Source organism: Bemisia tabaci, chromosome 1 (genome assembly GCF_918797505.1).
Source record: "Bemisia tabaci chromosome 1, PGI_BMITA_v3".
In the NCBI taxonomy this organism is placed as follows: Eukaryota; Metazoa; Arthropoda; class Insecta; order Hemiptera; family Aleyrodidae; genus Bemisia; species Bemisia tabaci.
In genome coordinates, this window is record NC_092793.1 from 84,913,222 (window position 1) to 84,934,220 (window position 20,999).

General features: G+C 40.6%; 2 protein-coding genes across 2 annotated transcripts in view; one reads left to right on the forward strand and one right to left on the reverse strand.

Moving 5' to 3' along the window:
- Nucleotides 1-20,999, forward strand: part of LOC109033309 (proteasome adapter and scaffold protein ECM29) — a 480,922-nt gene that overhangs the window by 81,886 nt on the left and 378,037 nt on the right. The window lies entirely within an intron of this gene.
- LOC140226033 (KICSTOR complex protein ITFG2-like) lies at nt 3,552-16,833 on the reverse strand. Its single transcript, XM_072306327.1, has 2 exons — nt 16,300-16,833; nt 3,552-4,033 (listed from the first exon to the last, which is right to left on the reverse strand). The coding sequence occupies exons 1-2, from the start codon at nt 16,663-16,665 to the stop codon at nt 3,938-3,940; spliced, it is 462 nt and encodes a 153-aa protein (XP_072162428.1). The 5' UTR covers nt 16,666-16,833; the 3' UTR covers nt 3,552-3,937.

The following is a 20,999-nucleotide window of genomic DNA, read 5'->3' on the forward strand; positions in this document are numbered from 1 at the left end:
CTTTAATTTGATTATTAGCAAGTCTCTTTGATTCTGCGTCAGAAGTTGACTGAATCATCTTTGCTCGTGTTTTGATAAGATACTTCAAATCAAAGTCTTTCGCATTGACCTCTGCCGAAGGTATGTATCTATACAATTTCATTAGTTTGCGAAAGTAAAATGTATTAAAGTATCTACACAAATAAATAAATCATAGATAAACAAAGAACATTGCATGGAATAACATACTATAGAGGTACGATCGTGGACCGCTGCGGCGTTAGTTCACCGCACCCTCTGCCAGGTTCGCTGCGAGCGCGCGTTAACGGTTTTTAACACAGGGTAGCATAGGGAGTTGGGAGTCCTTATTTATTCTATTGGTCCATGGCTGGGGTCAGGTCGCCACTCAATTTTTTACTTGTTTTTATGTGTTTTTGCAGCTGAAAATGAGCTGGTAGCAGCTCGAAACGTCCTGCCTTTAAGTGTTTCAATAATTTTTAGCCTTGTTTACCCGTATTTTAATTAATTCTCCTTCTTTATTCGTATAATCGGGCTATGTTTTTGTGCTTTATCGGTGGAAATAAACAAATCAGAGTTCATCAGTATACTGAGTGGATGACATTATTGAAGAAATTTGCAGATTATAATATATCATATTTTTGAAGTTTAAAGCCTTAGAAACCGAAAATTAAAGCAAAATCCTGCCAAAATGAGACTTTTGGTTCCTAGTTTTGAATTCCCGCCAGGCCCCCATGAGAGCAGTTAATTGCTACCAACTGTTGTAAGAATATTGAAACAGAATACTTAGCATAACAGTACTTGATAAAATCTTATTTGATCAAAAACCATTATTACACATTACTATTTATACTTTTTTCAAGCTTTATAATCAGATTCAATAGGAAATTTCTCTCGATCCGGTCAAGTTCTTTCACTACTGGTAGTGCCATCAATTTTCTAAAGTTGCCTAACCTGTAGCAAAATTACTCACGCTTCTGAAGCATTGGCTAGATTGGATTAGAGTCCCTTTATACCCAGAGTTACGACAACTCGATTATCAGCTGACTGACAGCCGTCCTTGGCTGGCCATGAAGGCCGAAACGAGTGCACCCAAACGAACGATATTGAGGGATAAGGATCAGGAATCCTGCGATGTCTGTCACACAAAAACAACAACATCAACAAATTGATCAATTAAAAAGAAAATGAGATTGGTTTGTGAATAATTTCTTAATCTATTTTCATTTTGGACCTATGGAAATAACAATTTACTCTTGATAAACCACAATTAGATAATATTTTCATTATTCTTGTTCACATTCGAGGTACCGCCATCTTGGTGCACTCGTTTCGGCCTCCATGAGCGAGAACCAATCAGAATTGGATTTTTTTTTAGGCCACTTTCAGCCCAATCCTGGCCCGACCAAAAGTGAGTTGTCGTAACTCTGGGTATAAAGGGACTCTAGATTGGATGTTAGCGATCTGGACTAATCTGTGCGGATAAAGAATGGTGGTCGCATTTCGATTTTGGCTGCCATCTTGAAGATGTGTGACGTGCAGAGGATACGGGCTTTTACCGCGCGATTTGAAATGTACCCGAAGTGTACCCGATGCGATGCCGCGGCGCGAGGCTCATACAATTTCCAAACGGAATTATGAGTTTTCCTTCCTGATGAAACGCTTTCAGATCGTAGTCTGAGTTAAAATTTTTACGGAGAATTTGCAAGGAAGTTACAATCATTCTAATGATTAATATTTCTGGCTGAAAGTGTTTAAAGAAATGTACCCGATGGGCTCGTTCCTTCACGCACATGTGCAACTTTCTGACGAAACTGGACCTATCATTTTGGACTCAGTATATTTCGGATTTTTGAGAGCTGTAATGCGGTAGTTTTTCCTTAGAAATTTGGAAATAACGTCCAATCATTCTTCTTTTTGATGCTGAAAACGGAGAGGGGGTCGGGGATTTCTGAAAAACAAAGGGAGGACTCCCCCCAGATAAGGGGGTTCGGGGGATCCCCCGAAAAATTATATTGATAATCAGGTACCCATGGAGAAAATAAGAAATATTAAAAAAAAAAAAAAAAAAAAACCTCTTACGGTTTTTAAACTATTTACTGATAAAGATAGCAAAATAAAATACACCGCTGTAATTTCACTTTAAATTCGGGCTATCAACGCCAGAAATACTTACAATGATAAGTGACTATACAATACCTTGTAGCGTTAGAGTGCAGCGTAAACCTCAAACCCCTTAACTCCGCAGTTGGGTTTGTTTACAATCGTGACGTCAAGAGGGTACGAGATGCGACCACCATTCTTCATCCGCCTTGGTAAAATACGATGAATATTATTGCCAAATGCTTGATTGAAGTCGAAAATGGATTTAAATTAATTAAAATTGAGAGATTTCGAGTTGTTTGGATCATTTGTGTTATCAATCTTCGTTTGTTTAGACGACCCACACACGGCAGAGGCATGCAGAGGTACCTCGCCGGCACGCCGGGTCAAAAGTGTGGCCACCGCCGGACGGAGAAAATGGGCGCCGTTTTGAGATGGGCCAAGCGGCGCGCGTTTAAATTAGAGTACCTGTATAGCGAGAGTATGGACAGATCGCTTCATGGAGGGCTTAGGGCCCAAAAGTGCAGCCACCCTTCTAACCAACTTCTAACGCACAAACGCATTTCACGGGTGTAGTTCGGTACTTGGACTGCTCGGAAAGTCCAACAACCGTACTCCCTACGAGTTCGGTACTTGGACTGATAGTCGTGTGTGTGTTTGGTGTAGAGTTAGGTGTTTAGTGTGGGCGGGAATTTCGAAAAATGGCAGTGGTTTGTAATGGTGGGTTTTGAAATGGTTTTCGAACTTTCTCCACTAAGGGTGTAAGTCCAACAACCGTACTCCCTACGAGTTCGGTACTTGGACTGTTAGTTGTGTGTTTGATAGAAAATACAGTTATTTATGGGTGGGTTTTGAAATGGTTTTTTGATAGAAAATACAGTTATTTATGTTGGCATAAGTGTAATTTAACTTAATAGGCACTTCTATCACAGAATAAGGAAAAATTAGAGTCCCTTTATACCCAGAGTTACGACAACTCACTTTTGGTTGGGCCAGGGTTGGGCTGAAAGTGGCCTAAAAAAAATCCAATTCTGATTGGTTCTCGCTCATGGAGGCCAAAACGAGTGCACCAAGATGGCGGTACCTCGTATGTGAACGTTGATGTGAACAAGAACAATGAAAATATTACCTAATTGTGGTTTATCAAGAGTAAATTGTTATTTCCATCGGTCCAAAATGAAAATAGATCAAGAAATTATTCACAAACCAATCTCATTTTCTTTTGAATTGATCAATTTGTTGATGTTGTTGTTCTTGTGTGACAGACATCGCAGGATTCCTGATCCTTATCCCTCAATATCGTTCGTTTGGGTGCACTCGTTTCGGCCTCCATGGCCAGCCAAGGCCGGCTGTCAGTCAGCTGATAATCGAGTTGTCGTAACTCTGGGTATAAAGGGACTCTAGAAAAAATGAATAAATTATAATAAGTTATAGGCACTTCTATCACAGAATAAGAAAAAACGAATAAATTATAATAAGTTAAAGGCACTTCTATCACAAAATAAGAAGAAAAGAAGTAATTAAAAATTAAAAGGAACTTTCATCACAAATCATTATAAATTTGAATTAGATTCTAATAGGAATTTTAAGTATTGACGTAGAAAAAGTTGTCAGAGGCTACGTTGGGTCATTTACGCTGGAGGATTGTGAGTGACTTCACTGATGGTTTTCAGAAGAGACAAGAAGGGGTCTTTGTTGTTTTTGTGTTGCTCTCTATGCCAAAGGAATTCACATAGGTGATCTGCCAATGCATCCTTCCTGATCCCACCGCGAGCAAGGCGTTTTCGAAGTGGTCGCCACTGACTTTCGATGGTATTAGTGTGGGTGTAATCGTCAGCTACGAATGTTTTGCTATGGTTGACTGTGTTGTGTGGATAGCCATGTTTGTCAAGGTTGATGTAGCCTCCCCAGCAGTCAGAGTTGATTTCAGTGCCTGTAAGATAAATTATAAGCAGGGGTCGAGAGGGAATTGAAATTAATTTGATCGCCCTCCGAGTTCGCGAACGACCAAGCGTCGCTTTTCGATCGCGATACTCGATCAAGAGGCCAGAGCAGGTAAAAGAATTTGGGATACCGAATCCCGAACTCAGAGGCGAATGGGGCGATTATTGTTCTTGTTCGAAGAACGAGAGGCAGTAGCGCGGGCCAACTATTCAGTTCCCGAGATGGGATATAATTTCTGGCCGCATTGGCATCCCCTCGTAAGACAGGAGGGAATTTAAACCCGATCTCGATTGCCCTCCTCGAAAGACGCACACGGGGCTTCCGATCGAATTAATCTGGATCGGCTGCGTTTTTGCCCGCAAAGGCACTGGACTTTACCCCCGGATTCTCAGTCCGCACACCCTGGACTGCGACAGCCGGTCACTCCTTCCTTTCACTTTGGCATTGTGATCATGCGTTCTCCCCTTTTACTTTCGTCCTCTACCCTGTTTTTTTTCGCCTGTCATGTTTCGTGCGTAAACTGAGGGCGTGGGCTTGTCGCTTTCTGACTTCTGCACGTCTAAACATCTATTCCTTATAGCTGATCGGTACATGTAATGTCCATATTTCTTCTACTTTTGTCAAGGTACTTTAGAGTAGGCTTTCTGCGAATTTTCGGCTTATTTGAAAAATTTCGGCATAGTAGACCAGGAAATTGGCTTGTAGTTTTTTTTTTTTTTTTTTTTTTTTTTTTCTCTTTTTCTTTTTCTTTTTTTTCCTAACTAAAGCTTTAGTCCTCTTAGATTTATAGAGCTATTTTATTTGAATTGCATTTTGCAAAAAGGAATCAAGAGCATTCCAATATTGCTGGGATTTTGCAACTTACATTATTTTATATCAAATCACTAAAATCATGCAAGAAATTAAATTTACAAGCGTAATTTTTGGCTTGAATTTATAGTTTATTGGGAGTAAAGATAGAACTTATTTAGGAGATCAGTTTATATTTGTAAGGTGAAAATAGTTGCACAATCTTAGCAACACGGAATGCTCGTGGTTCTCTCTTGCAAAATGCAATCCATTTAAAGCAATATGAACAATTGACACCTCTGAAAAATGAATAATCTGTACAACTTGTAGCATTACTTTTAAAAGATGAGGAATATTTTTATTTTTATAGTCTTGTTTTTTATTACCTTAATATTCTCTCAGGTTCTTTCAGACTTTCATCATTTATGTAGAATCACCTAATACGAGTACAGAACAGACCTACTAATGCCACAAGTTGTAGAGTATCAAATTCTGATTTTCTACCTTCCCTAGAACTGAGGTTACACTGGTTCCAAGATCAATAAACTCACAGTAAGTGCAGTTTTCAGTCGCGACCGATAAAGAAAATTTATGCTAATTAATTTTGATAAGCAAGCAACTTTGAAAAAATATTGAAAAAATTTCAGGAGCTCTTAAAAAGTGAATAGGTACATCGTTCATTTTACCAGAATCCAAGTAATAATATGAATATACAATTTGAAAAAAAAATGAAAAAATGAATTTTGAAACTAGACTCTCATTTTAAGCACTGTGATATAGGTCTCCCCTTCAAAGTTACAGCTACAACACGATTTGTGCTATGAAAATTACTGAAATTCTTTTTGAATCAAGGCACTAACGTTTTTATTTAGGATTGATCCCGAAGAAGTTTGAATATCATGCTCATAGGAATTTAACAAGAAGTTATTTGAATCAAAATCTTTAGTGGCTTCTCAATGAGCAATGTTCTTTCCCAACCCAAAATTTATTCAAAGTGTAAAGTACAATACCTGAGCTGAAGCATAGATATTAAGGTTGTCATTATTTCATACTGCAATGACTGTATCGGTAACTTTTTGCGTGCAAATTAACTAGAGTAGATCATCGTGTTTTCTATGAGCGAAAATTTTGCATTTACGCATCGAAGAATTTAAATGTCTTCCTCAGGACTTACTATCATTTTCGTTGCACGAATTGGGGCATACATGAAATTTTGAAGAGAAAAACGCATCCCTCTCGGAATGCTAAAATTCGCACCTTATGTTATAGCCCATTTTGCCGTGCTACAGACGAATGCCGTATGAACCATTGAACCATCAGACGTTGCAAAATTTCCTTTGATGACACGCGGATTACCGTGAAAATTCAACTATATTTTTCTACTGATTTTTCAAAGAATTTTATGAGCAATTTGATCTAAATTTTCGAATAATTTTTAAGGAAGTATAGTAGGGCCCACGAGGTATGATCCCTGAAAAATCGGGCGAATAAACGCATGGACCATGTAAATGTCAACGCTGCGAGATCGAGCACGCACATCGACGAAACTGGGTAAAAACGCCGTACGAACATTCGCGAGTTGCCATTTCCTCCAATTAAAGGTCTTATTTTCAAGCAGAATTGTGAATATTTTCTCTTGAAATATTCAGATGATTTAGGGCTGACAGCTAATAAAGTTCTCTGAAAAATTGGAGGGACAGTATTCACTGATTTCCCTAAAAATTCTTATTTAGTCAACGGAAGTTTGGCACCGGCCAAAGGCGTTCTTCCTTAGCAGGCTAGAATAGGTATTATATGCGAACCGCTGCTATTCCACCCCTATCTTTAGGTCAACATTCTTAAAAGGAAGCCCTTTCGTAAAAGATAAATTTCCTGTAATTTTGCCCCAATCTCTTCGTCCATTACATGGTTGAATTGCTTAAAATTCTGAACTAAATGATGTATAATTGTAATTTACCCTTTTTATTTTTTCCTTCTTTCTCCTTTTTATAGCGAAGTTCAATTTTCATTTATCTCATATAGTATCTCGAACTGTAACTTCTTTGCTATTTGACAGATTTTTATAAGTGAGGACTTTTTTTACTCGTGCTTTAACAGAGAGTGAAGAAACTCTACCTAAATACTTATTTAACAATTTTCAAAAAATTTTGGATCATTCTACTAGGACGGTGATATTGGTAATTACGCGTAAGTAATTAGGGTTCTATTGTGGCTCGGCTCGGCATTGTCGCGCGAGCTCCAGTCTCGGTCCGGACGGGGGTGTCTCACTGCTGCCAGTATTTGCAAGAAATACCCGCGGCTCAGAGATCATCCTTCGTGGGCTCTACTATAATTCGAAACTTTTGCAGGAAATTTGGCATCACTCGAATGATTATGCGACGTTATTCCTCAGCACGGAATCACCAGCGATGCACTTTCATGTGAATGCTGAAAAGTGTAAGGGTGTCTAGGGTGGGATTCATTTTTTTCAATCGACCAAAAAAAATGTTGCACGGTCCTAAATGGTTCTATGTGATAAAAAACCACGGTAGCCAAAAGGATCTTGAAGAAGAAGAAAATTTACCCGGCGCGCACACAGCCAAAAGATCGTGATTTTTTCGATTGTTTGAGCATTTTAACCGTTTATTTTTGATATTTAGTGAGTGATAGGGACTGGACGCTAGATGTTCAAAAATGTGTACGAAACGAGCACATACCTTGCACATTAAGAGAAAATTTTTGTTTTTCTCCTAAGTCACTTTCACTTCGCTTGGCAATGCCCAATCCCTCCGCTCGGCTGCTCTTAAAATCAAAATTTCACCGTTCTTTATCGTATAATGAACTTTGTGAGCAGCCACTGATGGTGGTAAAAATCCGAAAATTCGTGAAAAGCAAATCCATACCGCATCAGTATAGCGTCAAGCCCACTTGCCAACTACAGGCTTCAAAGAGGTTCATCGATGCCTTTCCTGGCCCTCTCATTGGCCAGCGGTTTAAGTCGGGGCAATCGATGAGTCTCTTTGAAGCCTCTAGTTTGTAACGGGGCTGGACGCTTATGGAAGAAGAAATTTCAGAAAACTCCTGCTCCTTGGTTCGACCACCAAACGGTCCGGGGGCGCTTCTTCGAATAGCACCGCCGGATCTTCCCACCGCGCTTCGCCGGTCTGCTGGCCCTCGACCGGCCGCGACGCGCGATTGTTCCCATTGTGCTTACTTTTGGGGTTCTCTCCGTCGGCGGAACCCGTGTTAATGACACCCTCTACCTACTAGCCGCTGAAAATTTGCCGACAAATTTTTTTAAAGTTTGAATAATCTTCATTTATTCAACGGATTCAAATTCAGCTCGCAATCCTGATGAGTAATATATGTAATTATAAGTAGTTATATCGGTAAGTTACTGAGCAAAACGTGGGCCAAACGTGATGGCGGCCAGACATATGTGTTAATAACACCTTCTTCCTACTGGCAGAGGATAATTTGCCGACCAACTTCTTTACCGTTTCTAAAATGTTCTTCTATTTCAACGGATTCGGATTCAGCTTGGAATCCTGGTGAAAAAAATATATAATTATAAGTAGGTATGCCGGTAAGTTGCCGATTAAAAAATTGGACGAATGTGATAGAAAGTATTTTAAAAGCGCTGAAGACATTCGCGAGTTTTGCGGTATTATACTTTTTCAATATACCTACTCATAATTATTCAAATTTTTCATCAGACTTCGAGTGCAAGACCGCTCTGGGCGATAAAGCTGTCGCGTTAGCCACGATACCTAATTTGTGCCGTGCGACTCTGTTAGTAATTTTTTTTTTTAATTCGAGAGTCACGAAGACACTTTGTCCCACGTTTTCATAAAGAAATGGCCAGATTACTCTGAGAAGAAGTGACGTTCATTAAGTAAAACATTTGGAAACGTCCTTTACCACAGTCATTAATTGGAGAATTAAGAGGGAAGGAGAGATCACCCCGAAGTTGCTATGTTCAAGGCATTTGTGGTCATTATGAACAGAAAATTAAGTCTCCGTAGTTTTTCCTTCATATTTTTCATAGAGATTTAATGAATTTACTTTCAAGGAGTTTACCGTCTAACGGTTGGCGTTTATGGAACCAATCATTAACTCAGAAATCGTGTTCTCCCATTGTCACCGGAATAGTGTCTCCTCACCAAAGGTGGTCTAGTTTATCCAAAATATCTTAAAAACCTTTATAGCTCCCAAATTTAGAGACTCCACCTGGGGTTTTTGATTACAAATTCTGGAGAGCGCTTAAGTGCTGAAATTGGCTTGAGGTATAATGATTGCTGGAGGTATGAAATTTTATGCCCATTTCCCTAAGTGCAAGGTGGAGTAATGCAGAGAAAATTGATTTCTTGCCTTAAACCGGGTTTTTTTCTTTTTTTTTTTTAGTTGAGATTGGTAACTTTCGCTTAACTGTTAGCCCTGTCCTCCCTTTCCCCACTTGGAGGATTGTAGAATAAAAAGGAATGCATGAAATTCAAAAAAATATTAAAAAATACTCAGTTGGAATAGCAGCAAATAAATGAATTAAAGAATAAAAGAAAAATAAGTTGGTAATAAAAAAGGGGAAAAAAAACAATGAAACACATGAAAAACCGGTGGATAAAACGTGTTTTGATACACAGCAAGGACGGAAATTTGAAGAAAGTTTTTGACGTATTTGAATTGCAGTTGCATATTTAGTTGCATTCAATTTTAAGAACATGATTATCATATTTCATAGCCCGATGCGTTTAATATTGGTAATGGGGGAAAGGGGTGGAGAATCAAGCAAAAATCAGAAGAGGGGGGGGGGGGAGCGAAGAAAAATTAATGGAAACGTGTGATAACAATATTTCAGAAGGAGAAATTGCCACGGCTTAGATGGACAATTAACTGAAATGATTGGTTACCGAGCGAAACACGTCAAGAAATTGACAAGACGAAAAAATTAACCGTCCGGGGTGTTTCGTCGTTCTCACCCTCATCTTACTAGCGTGTCAACGAACTGTGCTCGGCTGGTAGTGCATTCAGACGACCTGGTGCAGCCCGCAAGAAGCGGAGGAGCCAAGAAGGGATGGACAAGGAGGATGACTCAACGGTCAACCATGGGTCAACGTGGACCGTATGCAGGAATGCAGGATGCGCAGCCCAGCGCAGCGCGGCGCGCCCGACCAGGCGACCACTGAGCGATGAGAGGGAATTAGGAGGGAATAAACTGGCGTTCTTCATTCGCCTCTCAAGATGGGATATGAATACGAGCGTCATTGGCATCGCCTCTTCGAGGGCAATCGAATTGGACGGCTAATCGATCGCGTTCTGGGATGGGTATCGCTTTCGCCGCGATATGCCTCAGGTATCGAGAACTAAGGCTGCCGGACAGAAAGGTTTTGGTTTGCGAACGGAGAGGGCATTCGAAACAAAAGGCCTCTCAACTCGCGATCGAGGAGGCGATGCATATGAAATCCTGGAAATCGGCGTTCGCTCTTGAGAACCCTCTCGACCCCTGATTATAAGTGGTTGTATGAAAAAGGACATTTAGGCTAGGTTAGGTAGGTTAGGTTAGGTAGGTTAGTTAGGTTAGGTAGGTTAGGTAGGTTAGGTTAGGTTAGGTTAGGTAAGGTTAGGTTAGGTTAGGTAAGGTTAGGTTAGGTTAGGTTAGGCTAGGTTAGGTAGGTTAGGTTAGGTAGGTTAGGTTAGGTAGGTTAGGTTAGGTTAGGTTAGGTTAGGTTAGGAAAGTTAGATTAGGTAGAGTTACGGACAAGAATGGGATTGAAGAACTAAGCAATGGGGAACTGGTTATTACCTTTTTCAACATGTTTCTGGATTAGTTTGAGAAGCGTCTTTTCGTCTCTTTTGTTGGCTGGACAAATTTCCAACCGGAAGTCTTTGGTATCTCGGTCGATGAGCCCAAAAATCCAACTGCCTTCGACGACTCGGCCGCGATGGTATTTGCGGCGGCCGAGTTTCATTTCATCAATCTCCACGAGATGACCGTCACCTCCTATCTTTCCTTGATTTGCGTATTCGCGGTCGAGTGCGATTACGCATATCTCCCGGCAATAGCTATACCAGTTGCATACAGTTTCACGGCTGATGGTTGTGTCACTGTCGCTGATATTACATTCGTTTATGGCTTGCTCGTAGGAAAACTTATGAGCGAATGCGTATGTTAAAATCAGTACTTTTTCTACTGCGAGATGCGAACCCATAAACCACGTTTCATCAGCTTGCGAAATGCGAACGGCTTTTCCATCTGAACGTTGACGCACTTTTTGACAGCGAAAGTCTCCAATTACGGCTTTTCTGGAGTAGTTTAATGTCATTGGATTCCCGCATTTCGGACAATTCTTTGACGGTGGTAACAGATTTTGGATGAATAAAAATTCCCGGATTTGTATTGGCGTTTCAAATTCTTTCGCGAGTTTCATTAAACTTAAAGCCGGGGCCATAATCTTAATATCAAATGTGTGTAAATAACGGAGAGAGAGGAAAAATTACAAACTACTTGTTCGCGCGTTAGAGTGTTAGTCGGAAACGGAAATGCCGTTTCATTGGTGTATTGGTTAGTTGTGTTGATGATACTGGTGTGTTGGGTGATGGGAATTCGGTGACATTTTGTTTGCGGCTTGGTATGGTACAGGGCTGCCAGAACGTGTACTTTCGGTACACACGTGTACTATCGATTTTCGTTTCGGATTATTTTGTACTTTTCAGAATTCGGATTAATTGTGTACTTTCGCCGAATTTTGTGTACTCTGTGTACAATTTTTTTCAAAATTAGGAAATAATCTCGAGTTTTCAATTTTTTTCTCTCAAAGTTATAGATTTTTGTTCCTTGCCGTTTAGTTGGCTGCAAGCTTTCACTTTCCCTCTAATTTTGTCTCCAGGGCTGCCAGAACGTGTACTTTCGGTACACACGTGTACTATCGATTTTCGTTTTGGATTATTTTGTACTTTTCAGAATTCGGATTAATTGTGTACTTTCGCCGAATTTTGTGTACTCTGTGTACAATTTTTTTCAAAATTAGGAAATAATCTCGAGTTTTCAAAGAATTTTTAAAATTTCCCGCCGAATTAGTGGCGCAAATAATTTATTAGGCTAAAATTCCCGCAGAAATCCCTCTCTGTTATTCAATGGTTGATTCTACCTAATTCTACTCAATCGTGGGATCAAATTGTAGACTTCCAAGTACTTTTGGCGTGCTTTTGTGTATATTTGAAAAAAATGTGTACTATTTGTGTACTTTCTTTCTCGCGGATTATTTTGTACTTTCCCCCAAAATTTCGGATTATTTTGTACTTTGGACTCAAATTCTGTGCACTTTCTCAAGTCCCGTTTCTGGCAGCCCTGGTATGGTAGTGCAGTCCAAGTACCGAACTCGTAGGGGGTACGGTTGTTGGACTTTTCGAGCAGTTCAAGTACCGAACTTTCTCCAGGTTGGCTGCATTTCTGGGCCCTAACTTTATTCGCAGAAGCATCGGTGAAGGCCTGATGGATTTTCGGAGTTTCACATCTGTCCATACTCTCGCTATACAGGTACTCTAGTTCAAATGGGAGCCCAAAATACGGACTTCTGGACTCGTATTTCGTGGGTTAATATTGCTCAAAAAAATCGGGGAAAATTCCTGTGAACTCTGTGCACTCTCTAGTTTCCAAAAATGCAAGAATTACGAATTGCTGAACAAGCTCATTGTCTTGACTCTCAGTATAAAGGGACTTTACCCCCTCCCATCCTCAAAAACCAAAACAAAGCACCGCCATTTTTGGGTCCTAAGCCTCTCCATGGGACCCAGTCATGGACCAACAGAATAAATAAGGACTCCCAACTCCCTATTGAATCCTGTGTTAAAAACCATTACCGCGCGCTTGCAGCGAACCTGGCAGAGGGTGCGGTGAACTAACGCCACAGCGGTCCACGATCGTACCTCTATAGTATGTTATTCCATGCAATGTTCTTTGTTTATCTATGATTTATTTATATGTTTAGATACTTTAATACATTTTACTTTCGCAAACTAATAAAATAGTATAGATACATACCTTCTGCAGAGGTCAATGCGAAAGACTTTGATTTGAAGTATCTTATCAAAACACGAGCAAAGATGATTCAGTCAACTTCTGACGCAGAATCAAAGAGACTTGCTAGTAATCAAATTAAAGGTAATGCTTGACGTCAAGTATCTTTGATTTTGTGACACTCAGTTGATTTTTATCAGTACAACACTATTTCTCAATCAAAAGATTTTACTTGCGCCCTCGGCTGAAAGTACAATCCTGATTCCTGCTGCACACTGCGCGCACACACACACACACCCACACTTCCTTTGGCTTTCTCAACAGCAGTTACTGCTGAGTAAAACGGTTAGAAAAAACACTTCACATTATTACCAGTTCATGTACCCGAAGACTGACGAAGATTGAAATGAAAATGGGAAACTTTTCACACTAAACTCTTCAAAACTGCAGGGCGACCACGAGGATACGAGGATCTAGAAACTTCTATGAGCACTACTGAGTGATAAGCCTAAATAGGTGGTGCATGCATGGAAATATAAACAGGAGGACCCAATCGTCGGTTTAGTTCACTACACCCTCTGCCAGGGAGCGCTGATGTCAGCGCTAACCGGAGTTGGGGGTCCTTATTTATTCTCTTGGTCCATGCCCAGTGGCCATACTCTCTTAATATAGGTACTCTAGGAGCCAACATAGAAGTCTGTGGTCGGGCTGCTGATCTGTGACGTATCCCGAACACATTGGTTACCCTCAAAGATCCTCGGCCCGACGATCTTTAGCCCTGCGTCCACTGGTCAAAATGGACGATCAAAATGAATCCGATGTAAACGATGCTCCGAAACTGGTCCGTCAAATTTGAGCCGCCCCCAGCCGCCCCATCCACTAGCTACTGAAAAATCGCCAGAACTGGCCCCTGATTGGTCCAGCAGCATTGTTGTGTTTCTTGGAGTGCACATAACCTCAAACCAATATAAATCCTCGAGTTAGGTTAGGTTAGGTTAGTTAACTCCACTTTATCAACCATCTTTTGAATTTATGTAGGTATCTGTAGGCTTCTTACTACTTTCTTCCTTCGACAATATCTGGTCTTTCCCCACAAGTTCTGTATTTAATAACTGTACTTCCTTATTTAAGATATGTTCCAAATTTTCGATTTTAACCTGCTACCTTTCAATTCACCTACTCTCTTAATTTCCTTCGTTTTCTCAGTATTATCTAGAGTACCTGTATAGGGAGAGTAGCGACAGATCTGAAACTCCGAAAGTCCATCAGGCCTTCACCGATGCCTCCGCGAATAAAGTTAGGGCCCAAAAGAGCAGCCAACCTATGAATTTCGAATGTCCAGAGCGATTTACAAATACAATTGTTACGAACCGTCGTTTAGAAAGCATGTATTTGGTTTACTTTTTGCATAAATTTACTTATTTTTGCGAAAGAACGCTCATTTATGTACATTCTTAGCCATCTTGGTTAGAATTGAAATCTGAAGGCTGGCAGTGAAATTTTATGTGTTAGAAGTTGCTCAGAAGGGTGGCTGCACTTTTGGGCCCTAAGCCCTCCATGAACCGATCTGTCGCTACTCTCCCTATACAGGTACTCTAGTATTATCGATTATCAGTCCCTGCACTAATTTTTCTAGATCTTCTACTTTCTTTTTAATTCCTACTCCTTTGCCTAAGCACCAGTCACAAATCAAAGTGCTGTTTCTCACTGTCATTAATACCTGATATGCTCTTTTCCCTAATTTGACGCATATTGTGCATGGTACCATCAAAAACACATGTCTCAAGCAATCCCTTTATCCGCATCCCCTACTGTCTCTAGACATTCCCTACACTGATTTCTCATTGTGCTAACATTAAAATCTTTTCCCAACACTGTTTCCTCAGCTGCATTGTCCAAAAATGATAGACTAGATGATAAAATGTCGGTCCCTAACTTTTCTATCTTTGTTAACCACAGTTTTTTCATCTCCTCCGTTATTTCTACATCATGTAAAATTTGTTCCACTGATTTAGCTATTTCTCTTTGTTGATCCATCCCTACTCCAATCAATCCCTACTATTCTACTGTTTGAAACTGTAGACACGTGTTTCTTCCCTCAAAAACAGGCCCTAACACACACACCTTTACACAATTCTTTACTACAAAAACTCACTACATACAGCAAAACTACTCGAACTCACTACAAAACGCTATTACACGAAACTAAAACCACAAATCCACAATTTCAAACCGTAAAACCCCAAACTACCGATTGCTAACTAAATTTTCCAAAATGGCAGCGCAGTGTGCACTGCATTGACCCGCTCTCTACCGACGCACAAGACCGACTCACGTAGGCGAGGCTTTAAGAAATTTTCTATCAAGCGGAAGCGAACCGTGGACCCTCCACTCAGGGGGCGAGCACCTAACTACCAGACCACGCCAATGAATAATATATAAAGGATAATTTGCCGGTAGATGAGTCGATAAAAGTTCTTTCTTTCTCCACCAGAGCTGAGAGTAGAGATGCATCTGTGACACACTCCTTTTTACTGGTGGTCTACGGCAGGCTTTTTGGTTCATCTTAGCCTCCCGGGGCAAGAAAGAATCTCTGCTGAACTCAAACGCCCTCTAGATCAGTCTTTTCGACACTACTTGTCATCCTGGAAGGTTCCATTGCAAAAGAGAAAAATGACAGAGCAAAAAAATGTAGTAAAGAAGGAATTTCTTTCTTTCTTTTAATTCTACCTCATTTAGCCCACAAGGGCTAATCCTGCGCTATAGTCCCATCCCTCCCTTCGTCCCTACTGACTGACCAGCCCGAGGCAACCATTGCTGGAGACCATAGGCGGTTCTACGGGGGTGCCGGGCACCCCCAAGCAAAAATTAAGTGCGGTTACCGAAGCCGTGAAAGAGGCCTACTTCTTCCTTCACCTCTATTTATTGCTTTTTTAACCAGTATAGAATTTAATATAAAAAGGACCAAATTATACTGCTTTTAAAGATTCTGTATTTGCTCACACTGAGTAAAAATCCCAGCAATAAATTGAAAATGTTTTAAACAGAATTAATATTGATAGAAGTGTTTTACAAAGATTCTACTGTTTTTTTATGGTAAGATTGTAGTTTTGATGGAAAGTTTTGCTAAAAATTTTCTACGTTGAATTTATAGGTATTTAAGTAGAAAGGAAGGAGAGAAAAAGAGAAAGGATGGGAGGAAAGGGATAAAACTTGAGGGCCGAAACTTAGGCCTCCCCTGAGCGACCTTTCCCTTCAGGACCAGTCTCCGACATTTTTCACCTCTGGGCACCCCCTAACATGAAGGTCTAGAACCGCGTATGCTGGAGACCATCAAACTCGGGTCGTCTGGCCGGAATCGAACCCAGGACCTCCTGATCATAGAGCTAGCGCTTCAACCACTACACCATAGGAAGCTCACTTCTGGTAAAGTACATTTTTCTAAGTCTGCAGGGAAAAATAACTTATCTTACCTTGGTATTCGGAGGGACGCGTTGAGAGTGAACACACTCTAGTTTTGAGAGTGATCCTTCGTCGCAAACATTTAAGTTGCAATTGAGACATAGGAAGATGTGACACCACCCATCACCAGATACAACAACCAGGGCATTACTACCACAATTCATAATATCTCCAATACCAATAGCTGTGATTAAGCCAAGGTTTTTAATGGTTTGAATCGGTTCTTGCCCCTTGTAGATGCAAAGTGTGCCTTCCATATTCCCAATAACCAATTCATCATTGCCGTCATTGTTAACGTCTCCTAGTATAACCGCGTTTCTATACACTACTCCACTAAAATCAATTTCAAAATTTTTCACAAAACATACTGGTCTCATGGCCGTGAAGGATTACTGCCTTGTTATCATCACTGCTGTGCATTGGACATAATACTTAATAAGATGATAAGATGCATTCCGTTCAAAAAGTTAGCGGTGGCGGTGAGAAATTGAACGAATTTTCAAATTTTGTATTTGTTTATTGTTTCCTAACCTCACTTCGGCAGCTCCACTTAACACAGAATAGACCAGAGAATAGACTCTATTAGTGCTATAGAAGAGTCGCAAAGTATTGGAGCAATTGGAGCGCCGATGAAGCCAATCCATGAACAGGCGTTTCCGAGCGCGTGTGCTCCGAAAAGTGTGAACCATTTGTGAACCCAACGGCATTTTGTAACACGACGGCTTACGGAGAGATCAAGAACTGCTTGTGTTTTTTAGGTATTTTATAATTCAATCAGCATTAATTTTTGCAAATTTTGCTATTTAAAGGTAGTCAAAGCCATAATGAATCCATTGATGTATATTACTCCTGGATAATATTCATACAGGGATTTAATTTCTGACTTATACCAAGTGTGAACCAACCGGAATTTTTTAACACGGTGGCTTATGGAGAAATCAAGGACTGCTTGTATTTTTTCGACTTTTTTAAATTCCATCGGTATTAATTTGTACAAATTTTGCTTTAAATAGATATCCAAAGCCATAATGAATCCATTAATGTATGTTACTCCTGGATAATATTCATATATGGACTCAATTTTAGAGTCCCTTTATACCCAGAGTTACGACAACTCACTTTTGGTTGGGCCAGGATTGGGCTGAAAGTGGCCTAAAAAAAAATCCAATTCTGATTGGTTCTCGCTCATGGAGGCCGAAACTAGTGCACCAAGATGGCGGTACCTCGTATGTGAACAAGAATAATGAAAATATTACCTAATTGTGGTTTATCAAGAGTAAATTGTTATTGCCATCGGTCCAAAATGAAAATAGATTAAGAAATTATTCACAAACCAATCTCATTTTCTTTTTAATTGATCAATTTGTTGATGTTGTTGTTTCTGTGTGACAGACATCGCAGGATTCCTGATCCTTATCCCCCAATATCGTTCGTTTAAGTGCACTAGTTTCGGCCTCCATGGCCAGCCAAGGTCGGCTGCCAGTCAGCTGATAATCGAGTTGTCGTTACTCTGGGTATAAAGGGACTCTACTCAATTTCAGACTTATTACCGGCCTACTTAGCTGGTTCAATGTGTGTGGACCTAGCCGACGAACGGAGCCGAGTCGGGAGTGGGGAGGTGGGGAGCGCTGAGCGCGAGTCTCTGCGTATGCGTCGTCGCTAGTCGCCGCACACTAGTCTCCGGAGAACTGGACAAAACAGCCTCGAAAAGTGACTTCAACGGCGATCCAGTACTTTGCGACTCTATTGTACTCTATGATTAGTGCACGTCACAGTCGGTATCGATTGTATCGAACTGGATCCAAACAATCAAACATAACCTTACTATTTTTTTTTTTTTTTTATTGAGAGTTTAGTGGCTTCTATTCCTTTAGGTAGAGTCCCTTTATACCCAGAGTTAAGACAACTCACTTTTGGTTGGGCTGAAAGTGGCCTAAAAAAAATCCAATTCTGATTGGTTCTCGCTCATGGAGGCCGAAACGAGTGCACCAAGATGGCGGTACCTCGAATGTGAACAAGAATAATGAAAATATTACCTAATTGTGGTTTATCAAGAGTAAATTGTTATTTCCATCGGTCCAAAATGAAAATAGATTAAGAAATTATTCACAAACCAATCTCATTTTCTTTTTAATTCATCAATTTGTTGATGTTGTTGTTTTTGTGTGACAGACATCGCAGGATTCCTGATCCTTATCCCTCAATATCGTTCGTTTGGGTGCACTCGTTTCGGCCTCCATGGCCAGCCAAGGCCGGCTGCCAGTCAGCTGATAATCGAGTTGTCTTAACTCTGGGTATAAAGGGACTCTACCTTTAGGAATCTACAGCCATCTATAGGCACTATTTATTGTCCGAAAACATCAGGGAGTTTGGTAGACATCCATGCTCGGGCTTACAAATTTTCACGGATTAAGGCCGAGCGAATTCTGCTTACAGATCCACTCGTCAGTTCCAACCTTACTATTCAATATGAAACTAAAGAATTTCAGAGATAATTCGCCCAGTTTGAGAAAAAAGTTGTGTTAGAGACAGCTCTTATAATCGCGGAACGTTCCCGCATTGTTAAGTTGACGGGATAAAGCAGTTTCAGAAAGGTGAAAATACCCACGAGGGCCACCATGATTTAGGCCACTCCTATGCCATAGAGAAAAAAAAAGGAGGTGTTTGCATCTTGAGGATTTGTACCCACCTACGTCATCACTGTAAATAAGACGCTCGTTGAGGGTTATGTTGCCGCTGTAAAAACGGACCATAATGTCCGATTTTTTTACTTAAATCAACTCTTTATATAATTTCAAGAACTTTTTATAGAATGACTTTTTCCCTTAAATTACACCATTTCCAAGAAAATCGACGGGATAAAAACGTCGCTGTACCCACTGACGTCATCAAAGCTATAGATACTCTATGAAAAATTCCAAGATGCCCGAAATGCAAACACCTCCTTTTTTTTCTCTATGCTCCTATGCCACTAGAGTACCTGTATAGGGAGAGTAGCGACAGATCTGAAACTCCGAAAGTCCATCAGGCCTTCACCGATGCTAGAGTCCCTTTATACCCAGAGTTACGACAACTCACTTTTGGTTGGGCCAGGATTGGGCTGAAAGTGGCCTAAAAAAAAATCCAATTCTGATTGGTTCTCGCTCATGGAGGCCGAAACGAGTGCACCAAGATGGCGGTACCTCGAATGTGAACAAGAATAATGAAAATATCACCTAATTGTGGTTTATCAAGAGTAAATTGTTATTGCCATCGGTCCAAAATGAAAATAGATTAAGAAATTATTCACAAACCAATCTCATTTTCTTTTTAATTGATCAATTTGTTGATGTTGTTGTTTCTGTGTGACAGACATCGCAGGATTCCTGATCCTTATCCCTCAATATCGTTCGTTTGAGTGCACTAGTTTCGGCTAGAGTCCCTTTATACCCAGAGTTAAGACAACTCACTTTTGGTCGGCCTGAAAGTGGCCTAAAAAAAAATCCAATTCTGATTGGTTCTCGCTCATGGAGGCCGAAACGAGTGCACCAAGATGGCGGTACCTCGAATGTGAACAAGAATAATGAAAATATCACCTAATTGTGGTTTATCAAGAGTAAATTGTTATTTCCATCGGTCCAAAATGAAAATAGATTAAGAAATTATTCACAAACCAATATCATTTTCTTTTTAATTGATCAATTTGTTGATGTTGTTGTTTTTGTGTGACAGACATCGCAGGATTCCTGATCCTTATCCCTCAATATCGTTCGTTTGGGTGCACTCGTTTCGGCCTCCATGGCCAGCTAAGGCCGGCTGCCAGTCAGCTGATAATCGAGTTGTCTTAACTCTGGGTATAAAGGGACTCTAGTTTCGGCCTCCATGGCCAGCCAAGGTCGGCTGCCAGTCAGCTGATAATCGAGTTGTCGTTACTCTGGGTTTAATAAGGGACTCTAGCCGAAACATATCAAAATAATCACTGAGAAATAGGTAACTTCGTGGTCTCTTCGCGGGAAATTGAGCCACTCGGAAAATGGTACATACATGTCTACCAGGGTAAAAAACAGAGTAGATTTCGAATATCACATTGGTTTTCCACTAAAAAAAAATTTAAAATTGAGGTTTTGGCCAGGTTTTTCGGTCAAATACCACAGTGTGCGCCGTGTGTATCTAGGCCTGTTGGGCATTTTGCTGAGCAGCCATCTTGGAAAACGGGTAAATACACTAATTTACCAACGCTTTCGTTGAGCTCAACGCTCAGCGGGTAATTTTCGTTGGGCAGTTGTGGACTTTAACAACGCATCTAACAACAATCCAGCAAACTCGGCAGCGGTCCACAGCAGCCAAAAACCTCGCTGAGCTGTTGGGCAGTTTGCTGAACAGCCATCTTGAAAAACAGGTAAATCCACCAGAATTTACCAACGCTTTCGTTGAGCTCAACGCTCAGCGGGTAATTTTCGTTGGGCAGTTGTGGATTTTAACAACGCATCTGTTGGCTGGACGCTTTAATTCAATAGCCCAGATCGCTTTCCTGACTTCCTGAGCACCCCGCAGTCAAGAATCCTGTGTGACCCATGCGGAATTCGGCACGTGGTTCGCTTGCTGAATGCTGAAGGAAGTATTTTCTATTCTAGAAATGTTTTTCCTCAAAGTTTTATTGCCCCTGTGATCTTTATTCGAGATTTTTTTTTGTTGCATTTTTCGATCCCTTTCATATTCAGTGGTCGTTAGT